Here is a 12,094-nt window from a genome sequence, read left to right as displayed (position 1 = left end):
CCTCACCCTTCTGACCATGCTTTGGGCTTGGTGGGCAGTGACAGCTTAAAGGCAGATCAGGGTGGAAGCTAACCATATCACCACCATCTCTTTCCTGCAACATGTGGTGATAAACATAACAATAACAACAAAAAAACACAGCCACCCAGAGTATGGTTAACAACCAAAGAGAGCCAGGAGGCTATTGAGGGTGAGGTCCCAGTCATGGCCAAATGTCTATGCATGCTGGGGCAGGCAGAGCCACCTCTACAGCCAAGAAATGAAACCACACTGGCAAGCTATGGATTAAAATTCAACCAAATCACTACTTGACACAGCTACAACCAAAAAGAAATGCACTCACTAAAAACCTCTTTTGCTTAGAGTACACCTAGTCCTGCCTGTTTTGCCTGCATAAGCCCACTCTCCACAGGCTCCTTAGGTATTCACAGCCAAGGCATTCCAGTAACACTGGTTGCTGTAACTCGACCAGTTGGTATCACAGATGATAAAGTATATAGGACTCACACTTCTAAACTATCCATTTTTAGTACAATTTGTATATTAAAAGAATTGTATATGGTCACATAACTCCATGAATATATACTATAATCCATTAAACTGTATATTTTTAAATGGGTAAATTATGTGAATTAAAAAAAATAAGCCTTTTAAGAACCAGAGAAACGGATCATTTACAGGGAATACTGTGCAAATATACTAAGGATTATGGAATTGGAGAGTGTCAATATGAGTTCACTGTTTTTTATATACAAGAATGTTTATATGTATATCTATATCCATCTGCTGGGTGGGTTTAGAAGGCCTAACACTGTAATAGAAGTAAGTAAAACTTAATGCCCAGGATCTTGGCTTCTAAATACCATTCCCCACTAAAATCTGGGCTTCTTGGAGAAATGCCTGACTCCATAAAGGAGTCTGAGGAGATGAGAAAGCTGGCCGATATCTTTCAGAGTGCAAAGTGATTCTGGAATGTAAACAATTTCTTCCGTGGAAGTTTGTCACTGACCTGTGTGTTCTGGAACTACAAAACATGAGTATTTGGGCTAAAGAAGAGTTTTTTCTTGGGAAATAAACAATCAACTCCGTGTGTGTGTGTGTGTTTTCATCATATATATATGACATCTTTGTTGTACCAAAAAAGCAGTTTTCAAAAAATTATAGGGTCATGAACCAGCATGAAGGAGTTCCCACTGGACAAGCCTAGTTCATTAATGTGTCCTTAATGAAATAGGTGGAGGCAGATACCATCTTAGCCAGGAGGTAACAGTTATCATTGGTAATGAAACAAAGTGATATCCTTTAACTTCTAATATGATGCAGCAAGAACACTTTGGTGATGGCCCCCTCAAAAATGCAGAAATCAAAAGGATCATAAGACAAACCCAAACTGCAAGACACCCTACAAAGTACCCAGTCTATACTCTTTAGAAAGATTAAGGTCATAAAAGATAGGAAAAGGCTATAGAGAGAACCAAATGCAAATAAGATCTTGAATTAGATCCTGATGTAATGGGAACAGGCTAACCTAAAAATAGATCTGTAGCTGAGATAGTAGATTAGTAATAATTTTCTGATTTTGATGATACTACAGTTATATAGGAGAATGTCCTTATTCTTTGAAAATATTCACTGAAAAATTAATAGATAAAAGGACACCATGCCTGCAACTTAAATAACTCTCAAAAGCAGGTAGTGGAGATTAGGACACTTGGGGGGGAGGGGGTCACAGACAGATGATGGGTTTATTTTATGATCTTAATCAAATATATTAATGGGAAATCTGAGGAAAGGGTGTATAGAAGTCCTTTGAACTATTTTTTGCAACCATTTATAAACCTCATATTAATTTTAAAAGGCAAGAGTAATTCTAAAAGATTATAACCAAAGAATTTTCTAAGGATCCTATGAAAGTACAGGTGGTGCTGTCCTGCAAAGACATTAAAGTCTTGTTTCTGAAAATATGACAAGGAAGAATTGCCAGTTTTTCTTTCCTACAATCTCCCTTAACTTCAATCACCAGGAACGTTATCAGCTTAGACTCAAGCAACTGTATTTATTTTAAAATACCAATGGATTGCTCTACTCACTGTCAAGAAGCTGTTGAAGTGGTTATTAGTGTAAACACAAATAACTGTCTGAATTATGTAACACCGAAGACTGAATAGTGTTTTATTCAGTAACCAAAACGCAAAGAAGATACTGAAGAGCTTATGGTCAAATTGTCTTGTAGCCATTTAATTAATGACAGTAGTATTTTGCTGTTATGTTCCATAACACACTGAAACACTCCAACTACAGTATTTGGGGGAAGGGGAAAGCAGTACAATGAAGTGTTTATTGTGTACCAGCTATGGTAGCAGTCTTGATTTGTAGTTATCATTAAGCCTGTACCCTCCACCTAGGCACAGCGCATGTGCTGAGGAGATAAAAGAGTGAAACAGGGTGCCTGCTGTCAAGATGTTTACAACTGGAGAAAAGATACATAAACAGACCATCACCGTGCACTGTGAAAGCTGCAATGGAAACAACATAGCACCCTGAGTGTCTCTTAATTTTTTCACAATATCCCCATGCCAAAAGAAACTTAAGAAGTTAGTCACGTGCAACAACTTAACGAGGACTGTCTCCTAACACCTCACTGCATAACTCCTTCAACTTTCAATCCACTGAACACATCTCCCTTGTTTCCTCTGCTACAGCAATTTTGGTGTGATGCTGGCCTTATATCACAGGAAATGTGAAAGCACAGCTCCACAAAGATATGAGGTCACTAAAAGGAAAGGAATGATCTAATGTTGAAACTGAGTACCTCCAGCTAGTAGTTCACAGGATGTCTGACAGATGTTTCCCTTGAAAATCAAAAATATCCTGCAATGTCCCTATGAGTTTGTTGAAACACCCTCAGTGCAGTTTGGGAATTATGAATATAAACATATTTAAGAAAGAAAAATTAGGCTGGCTTGTAAACTGAGCACATGTGGGAAGATAAGGGTCTCTAAGATCTCATGCTCCGAGTTTTGGGAGGGTAACAGCAAGTGACATAGAAGATAGGGCAGGAGGACCAGGCTGCAATCTTCAGAGGTAAAGATTCTGCAAAAGGAAACTATTGCCAAGTATTATTTCTCTATTGTCTACAAATATTCAAGAACATTCTTGTCCACACGCACACTACTGCATGATGCTCAGTTTTAAAGTAAATGGTATTAAGCCCAGGCAATGTCCCTCCTTTCACCTTCTGAATACTTGAAAACAAAGTAATTGCTATGTATTTTAAATATTGTCAGGTGCTTACTCTTCCTGTTATTTTGCTACATGTATTCCATTTTAGAAAGATTTTAATGAAGGCAGGGAGGGGAATAAATTACTTCAACAGCAAAAATTAAATACATCTTCAGAACTACCATGCATATCCATGTTACTGCTGTATCCGTGCTAATCCTACATGGATCATCTAAAATCAATTGTTTTAAGCTTCTGTGATCAGATCTGTTTCTGAATCACCCAGAAACATGAGTATGATTCAGATTATCAGTGATGAATAGTTAAGATGAATACATTAAGCAAATAAAATATGCATCTGAAGCGACAACTGTTTCTGGGCAACAAGATGTTACAATTTTACTGAAGGCAGCTCTGACTGCTAACACCAACCACACAGAGATAAAAGCATCCTTACCAGACCTGAGCCCTTCATGATGGCTGGTGGCACGGGACCTGGCCCCAGTATCCCTGACTCTCCCCTTGGCAGCTAGGAGTCAGTCACTTTTCCTGAAAAATACTACAGTGTCTGACTAACAACAGAAAGTCAGGACCCTGCCATGTGTGGGATGAAGTAGGGGGAATAGAAGACTGTGCTGTGGCTGTGGTTTTTTTTTTTTTTTTTTTTGGGGGGGGTGGCTGTTTTAATACCACTTACTATTCTGACTGTAAGCCAGTCACTCTGGTGGCCTGCTCTGCTAGCAGCATTCTTATTCAGTGCCGGAGGAAAAGACTCCTCCTTAAAAGACAGAAGGATGCTCACAATGACAAGGAGAGCTAGTGACCCTCAAGACAAAGTCAACTCCTGACACCAGAAAAAGGTAATTATTCAATTCAGAAAGTCCCCCGATAAATTCCTAGAGCTTTCAGATTCTTAACAGATGTAGCTACTTCACATGAGCCAAGGGAAGAGTAAATTTGAAAACGAGGGACACCTGCACTTCCCTAGCAGTAACCAAGAACTCCTAAAGGGCACTCACCAAGACACTTGAAAGGTATCACAATATGGCTCTTGCACTCTTTTTTGTCCCTCCGGCACCAATTGTCAACATTAACTGCCTGGTTTGCTTCCATCACGTTTGTGATCTGTAGTTCTGGATACATCTGCAAGGGAAAAGAACACACCAAATATATTGACTCTGTACCTAATAAGTAACAACCACTTACACATAAAGAGGAGTGTCTGTGTTTACTCAGCTTCACCATTACCCTCTAGAAATCCAAGGTTCTGTTCTGCTGCCCTGAAGTCAACTGAACTCACCCTATAAACAGACATGGGGACTGTCTTTCGACAGGTAGATTTCAGACCTCTTCTAATGTGTTCTCTTCTTAAATAGGAGTCTGTATTTAAGGACATGCAAAAGGATGTTTGCAGCCCCAAACAAATGTTATCAAGCCCGGTTGGGGGTGCTGGTAAATAGTTGAGTCTGGAACTATAACATTTCAGAGGCAAGTCTATGGAAATTTTATTAATAAAAGTACAGAATACATCAACCCTGGCCATATATACTAGTTTTGATAAGAAGTTAAAATATCTCATATCCTTTTCAAAGCTAGGTTTTGACACCAAGTTGAATCAGTTCTGAGACGATCATTTACAATATTGGTGGCTTTCCATGAGCAGATAGAAAGCACAAGCATACACATGGCCTGTTTTGCTTCACATCTTCCCATAGTAAACCAGGCAGTACTTCTCTGGTCCTTGCCAATCTTCTGCAGCACTCCTCCCTGAGAGAACAGTGGCGCCTCAGTCACTTCATACACTTACAAAGAAGGCCGGTGCACCAGTCACTAGCCACTTGGTCTCAGGCCAAAAGAGACAACTGAGAGTATCTATTTCTAAGGTAAGTAGGTTCAAACTTGACACAGAAAAAAACACGGTTTTAACTTTCTGGCAACACTCTTACCTCCTGACAGTACTGAAGAACTTCTTCTTTTGTTCCAAAGCAGCTCTTAGTGCCTGTTGGGTCAGGTTCCCACTTCCCAGTCTGAATGTTCACATGCATATTTAACTTCCCACAAAGCATTGCAATTTGAGGCTCGGCAACAGCAAATCCTGTTCCAGCATTGGCTGCAAGAGCCTACACCAAAGGGGGAAAAGAAGAGCAGGTCAAAGGCACAGGTCAAAGGCACAGTCATTCACTCTTTTGTGACAGTGAGAATCTTTATTACTTACCATAGCTTAACAAATCCTATTCCCAGGAGCTATTAAATCAAAAATGAACAAAAACCAAACAAACAAACAAAATGTCTGAAAGTATGAGATCAAAAGAAAGGTCGATGGAAAATCTAACCCTGGATTCCCAACTGGATACTCTGACTATAAACCTATAAACCGGGTACCGTCCATTTTAATACAAGCCAATCGGTCTACTATCCATTCCTTAATTCACCAAATGACAAAAGTGCAGAACAGTAATTTTACTGGATTCACTCACACAACAAAATTTCACTGAGCAAGTACTACATTGCAAAGCAATGTGCTCAATGCTTAGGACAAAGCGTCAGCCCAACCCGCTCTCATAGGGCTTCCAGTCTAGTGCAAGAGTCACCCCTCATACAGAAAGCATGCATGCTCACCTCCCAGATGTGTGAAGAAGGGAAAACCCACGGTGCTGAAGCAATATATCAAAAGGGACTCCTGGGCCTCCCCGGCAGCACAGCGGTTGAGCGCCGGGTTGCAAAGCTGCCTGCAGCCTCTGCAGCACCAGTTCGATCCCCAGCTACTGGAGAAGGGTCCCACATGGCGCGCAGACCTCTCCTGCCGCTCGCTGCTCCCCTCAGCAGTGTGCTTCGGTCCTTCTGCCTGCTCTGCTCCCCGCTCTGGCTCTGGTGAATTCTCTTACCCTCCGGCGCTTCTGACTGTACCCAGTGCTTGCATAAAGCAAACAATCAATCAATCTCAAAAGGGACTCCAACTTACGACTGGGTAGGGAGGTGGCTAGGGAAGCTTCCTAAAGAGAGTGACTCTTGCACAGAGCTTTGACATCAGAAGTAGTCTGTGAGGTAGATGTGGTTCGAGAAGGGTGAAGAGGCTGCCAGGGACAGGACTAGACAGTCCAGAAAATCAGAAAGGATTTTGTCCTTGTCCCTGGAAGTGCTGAGAGATTTTATGCACAAAGTTAATGTTTCAAAAGGCAGCACTGATGCGTCCTCTGGCTGCAGGGTGAGAAACAGACCGAAAGGAAACAAGAGTGTAGAGTGTACGAAGTGGGAGGGCTTGGGAAGATGAAGCTGCAGAGGCCAAGAATGAGGTAATGGCGGCTTGGGCCAAGGCAGTGTGGTTGGGAGACAGTCAAGAGAGCACAGAGCAAAATGGGCAAGACTTGGAGATGGATTACACAGAGGGATGAGGAAGAGGAAGGTGTCAAATCTGGCTGCATTACTCAATGAGCGTCATTCTTGGTAACAATTCTAAAAGGGATTTCATCCTGTTAGGTAAAAAGAATCAACTACCCCATAAAATTCTTTGGTTAGTGTCCTTTTCTTTAGGAAAAGATTAGGTAGCGGTTAACAGTTCACAAATCACAGGTGAAAAACAAGAGAGGTATTATGACAGGAAGGGTCCTGCAAAGCATTGTGACCTAGAAAACACAGCCATCTCTGCATCTAGAAATACGGCAATGTGGAAAGTTATTGCCACTGTGGAATTCTGTAGTGTAAAAATGCTTCAAGATAAAAATTAAAGTTTTTTTAACTGTTAAAACTTAGGGAGTAGTATTAAATTGCATGTTCTTTATAAGAAGAGCATTAATTGTGAAAGCCTTTTCCTATTAAGAAAGGGCAGGGCCTCCCTGGTGGCGCAGGGGTTAAAGTCTCGGCCCTATCAAGCTATTGCCTGCCACTTCGGCATGAGTTAGATCCCCAGCCAGGGAGTTAACCCACATGGTGCAGCAGACCTCTCCTGTCTTGCCCACTGCTCCCTTCAGCAGTATTTCTCAGTGGATCCGCCTGTTCTATTCCCCACTCTGTGAATCACCAGAGGATTCTGGTGAATCCTCTCACACACACACACCCGCACCTCCAGCTTACACCCCAGTTCTCGTAGGCTTAAATAATTAAATCTTTTAAAAGGGGGGAGGTGATCTGAGTTTTAAAATAATGGGAAAATATGTACTTTCTAGCATCTCTCACTTCTGTATGATGGACTACACAGATGGGAACAGTCCTCCAATCATGAGACTACATTTGATTTTAAATGCATTATCTTTTCTCAGCACAAATTTACCATCCTACACATGTTTTGCTTAGGAGCTTATTCCAACTAGTCTGCCTTTTACTAGTGGAAGAGAAGAAAGTTCAAACACTTGTTGGATAACTGGGGGAAAGCTAATTTGGGATTTAAATGTTGCCAAGATCAATCAGGGTTGAAGAACACAATTAAATCCAATGAGAACAATTAGCACCTTTATTAACAGGTGTTGATTGTAGACCTACTGTGATAATTATTTATTAACATCGAAGGCAGATCCTATGCCTTCAGTATAACTGCAGATAAGCTACAGACTGATACAAAGTCCTTTCTCCCCCAAAGAAAGAAAAAATATTTAAGGGAATCTGCTGCAAGGAACACACACCTATTACATATACTCTGATGTTGTTTGATTCAAACAAGTCATTAAAAGGTAAAGGATGCACAAGACAAATGTGTTTAATTCTTACACTGAGTTCAAGATGTAAAAACAAAATGCCACTCACTGGCCATTCTTCTGTTGTGAGCCATATCTAAAGAATATGGCTAGAGGGCCTCTCTGGTGGCTCAAGGGGTTAAGCACAGCACTGTGAAGCTAGTAGCCACAGCCTCTGCAGCACAAGTTCCATGGTTCAATCCCCGGCTGGCCAGGGAGCTACCCACATGGCGCAGCAGACCTCTCCTGTGTCACCCGCTGCCCTCTCAGCAGTGTTTTTCAGTCAATCTGCCTGTTCTGTTCCCCACTCTGTCCCTGGTGAATCCTCTCAAACCACCCCCCCTCCCAGCTCCTCTGGCCGATACCCTAGTTCTTGTATGCATAAATAAATATTTAAAAAAAAAAGTAAAGAATATGGCTAGAAAGGAAAATGGGTACATGTAAATGAGTCCAGACAAAGGCAAGGGCAAAGGAACCTCAGGGACACGTTTGTGAGCTGAAACCAGTGTTCTCTCCTTGCACAATATCGTTCCTACTTCCAAAGTCCAGACAGGAATGAAGAAAATCCAGGAAGACATAATATGTGAGAAAGCCAAATCAACAGGTCACAAGGAAAGCATTTCCTAAGCCTGTAATAAAGAACGACCACCGATTACAGCTGAAAATTGTTGAGCACTATTTCCTCAATTCTCTCTAGGGCCGTGTATATATGTATTTTTTTTGTGGGACCCTCGCCAGCGGCCGGGGAACAAACCAGCGCTGAGGAAGCTGCGTGCAGCCTCGCAGCCCAGCGCTCAACCGCTGCGCCACCAGGGGAGGCCCTATGGCCGTGTATATTTTAACATGAAAGGCAGCTAATAAGCAAACAGGATTTTGGGCGTGATATCTAGTTTTTCACAGGGGGAGGGGAGGAGAAGAAAACCATTTACCTGCTAAATTCCAAAAGTGAATATAGGTAAGAAACAGTATCAATTACTTGTATAAGCTTCCCTGAGCCACAGCCATGGAGTGGTCAAAATCGTGCAGGAGGCCATTTATCAGCACCAAAGATTATCTTCCACATGTTACTCATTATGGTTGTTGGCTAAAAGACCACAAGAGTTCCAACTGGATAAATGTTCAGTTTATGGGTCAACCACGGAGGGCAATACATCAGTGGTAAGTGCATTTGATCTTTGTGCTGAGATGGTCAGCGTTACCTTCCCTGAAGAGAATCTGAAATACCAGAGGTTAAAGCAACAGGAAGAGGCAGCTCGGCAGCAACAGCTCCTCACATCAGTTACCACCAAGAGAAAGGAAAGTAACTGGAATCATTCCAGACAGCTAATATGCTGTAGTGATTCACTTTTGAGTTCAGAAAGATTAATCCTTGTGGTCATAAGAGACTCTCAAGAAGGTATCATCTGAAATATAAAAAGCCTCAGTGGGCCATGACTAGGAATCAACTAATCAAACATACCCCAACCTTACCTAGAATATAACAGGATCATTTCTTCTGTAATGTTTGTACTTCTTTACTTTGAAAACGCTCTTATTTAATGTGCTCTCCATTTTCTTAAGCACACACCATGCTTTGATCCATTACATCAACATATAAATCAATCTGTTTCCTAATCTAACATGTTACAAATGGGATTTCACTGCCAAGTCAGCACTTTTGATATCCTGTGAACCTAGAATCCTCTATGAAAGAAAATTAATGCCCCATGCTTTGGCACTTAAGCCAGTTCTTGTGATCTATGCACATTGCAGCACTTTTAAGGCTTTGAAAACAAATTGCATCAATTGCTTTCCTAGTCTAGTGCTTCCATTTTACTTAATAATTCATTCTTAATAAGAAATTCCATTTTATTAATTTGGCTTGGGGAAAGAGTTTAGCTATCCAAGCACAGAAAATTCAACTTGGTAAAAAAGTGCTTTTAGTAACTTAGTTGAAAACCTGAAATGGCTATAAGCAATAAATAAATAAAATCTGAACGGAACTTAAATCAGGGCCTTTCATTAGCATCTCCAGAGAGGCAACTCCTGGGCCCACCCAAGTGTCACACAGCCACTCAGGACCAGCACAGTGCTCCTAACCCAAGCACAGATGTAGCTTGGATATTTCCTTCCTCCTTAAAGCCCCAGGATATAATGTGGCTCCTAGGTGTGAAAGTGACTGCATTTGGAGGGAGCATCTCCTAAAGAGGGTTTTTAATCTTGTAACTGAGTGAACCATGTTTTCTTGGATAAGAAGTTGCTGCATTTTAGCCACTCAAGTGTTCAAGCATTATCCTGGGAAGACAAGTTAACCCAGTTCCAGGTCTAATAAATACTGAAGGCAGCAAGCTTTGGCAGCATCTAGTTACCACCTGCATGCTAGCGATAGCAAAATACAGCACTTGTACTCTAAGACCTTCGTTTATTTTAAAGAGTCAGTAAAATGGCCATTTACTAATAGACAAGAAGATCCTATACTCATTCCTCTTTGTTCAAGTGGTATTTCATGATTCATAACTTACAAATACTTAAACCTATGCCCATAAACATTCGCCAGAGACTTATTGAACAATTATTAAAATCCTGTTCTTCGCTTAAGTTTTACGATATCTCCCCAATATGTTTATGAACTACAAAGGGGAAAAATACCTTCACAGTAGAGGCCATGAAGTCAACCTCACCAGCAATAGGTGAAATTTAAGAGAACCAATGAAGAAGAGGAAAACAATGACTGACTGTTACAGATTAGGAAAATCTAAGGAGTAAGGACAAGCGCAAAGTGGGAGAGTCTGGTGAGGATCCTGGGCCAGGAGGAGGGCAGTGGCCTGGATGGGAGCAATTATCTGAGTCAGGCTGGTGAGTCAGCTCATAGCTCTGGACCAGTTAATCTTCCAAATTTGATAAAGGGGCTGATTATGGCAGGTGTAACATTAACTGAGGGAAACGAATAGGGGAAATTTCTGTAGCATTTTTGCAACTTTTTTTTAAACTGAAAAACTACTTCAGAGTCAAGCGGTTTTGGCTTTTTAAAATCCTGTTCATTAGCTGCCTGATTCTAATCACAAGTGCATCGTTTCAATCTGTCTAAAAGAGAAGATACATTCTGGGAGGATACTAGAAAGTATAATCAGGAAATCCAATACTTGAAAATCTTACCATTTATTCAGAACACTTGGGCACATGTCTGTCCTACACACACACATATAACCTCAGCATTCATACATTAATTCTGCCCCTGAACGTACCAAAGTCCACTGTTACTGTCAAATGGCTGACTAGTTCGGAGGTTCTAAAGTATCTTCATCAGCAGTACAGAAATGAAGTCCCCCCCAAAAAAATAAACCACAACCAAACTTCAAAAGTTTCAACCTACTATTCAATAAAATTAGAGAAGTCTTGCTAAGCATTTTCCAGTTTTAGCAGCAATGTGACAAAACCTGTTCTTAAAAAGTGACAGTTTACATTACACCAACTGAAAATCCTTGGCCTTTTTACATTTGAACTTAATTGTAATTAGAAACTGTTAAATGAGGGTTAGAGGAAAACCTCCCACCATAAAACGTCTTTCTTCCAGTTGTTAAGTATTATTTTCATAGGCAGTATAATTTATAGAAATCCCTGCTTTCATTAGACCTCTAAACATTAAAAAATAAGTGAGGCATCATTCTCAAGATTGAAAACGGTTTAGATTGTCTCGAAAACTTATTATAGGAACATGATAATTGGTCCATCTGGATTACACAGATAAGGATCCAAGCAGCAAGATTTCAGAGGTCTTTTTATATGTCTCTGAGATGAAAGCTAAGCGTATAATACAAAGGAAGTGATTGAAAATACAAATGTAAAATGCATTTATGTTAAAAAAAATTATACTAAAATTCTCAAGCGGACAGGTTCTTTATTGGTTCTTGTGTTTCCTTCCAATTGCCCATAGTAAAATAGAAATTTTTTTTTTTTTTTTTGGTGGGACCCTTGCCGGTGGCCGAGGGTCAAACTGGCGCCGCAGAGGTTGACGGGCAGCCTCGCAACCCAGCGCTCAACCGCTGTGCCACCAGGGGAGGCCCAGTAAAATAGAAATTTTAAGAAATTGGATTCCAGGGCGGTGGAGACACCAGGAACACGCTCATTCTGCTCCTCTACTCAGAGGAAATGCAGGATGATGGCTAAGAGCCTGGGCTTCAAGAGACAAACCCCCACCACTGACTACCTGTGCCACCTCTGGCAGG

The 12,094-nt window shown here is 41.1% G+C and overlaps 1 protein-coding gene across 26 annotated transcripts in view; it reads right to left on the bottom strand.

Moving 5' to 3' along the window:
- The window catches only part of APLP2 (amyloid beta precursor like protein 2), a gene marked incomplete at both ends in the record, with an annotated part of 68,191 nt that overhangs the window by 24,863 nt on the left and 31,234 nt on the right, over positions 1 to 12,094 (bottom strand). For 18 of the 26 annotated variants that reach the window (XM_084249277.1, XM_084249288.1, XM_084249297.1 and 15 more), the window contains 2 exons: positions 4,242 to 4,365; positions 5,169 to 5,342. In XM_084249277.1, coding sequence (XP_084105403.1) covers positions 4,242 to 4,365; positions 5,169 to 5,342 — 298 coding nt within the window. The remainder of the gene's footprint in view (positions 1 to 4,241; positions 4,366 to 5,168; positions 5,343 to 12,094) is intronic. The other 8 variants (XM_084249285.1, XM_084249290.1, XM_084249291.1 and 5 more) reach the window with 2 other exon arrangements.

The sequence above is a fragment of the Talpa europaea genome (genome assembly GCF_964194135.1).
Source record: "Talpa europaea genome assembly, chromosome: 12".
In the NCBI taxonomy this organism is placed as follows: Eukaryota; Metazoa; Chordata; class Mammalia; order Eulipotyphla; family Talpidae; genus Talpa; species Talpa europaea.
Note: the sequence above shows the minus strand (reverse complement) of the source record. Positions and strands in the feature narration are given on the sequence as shown.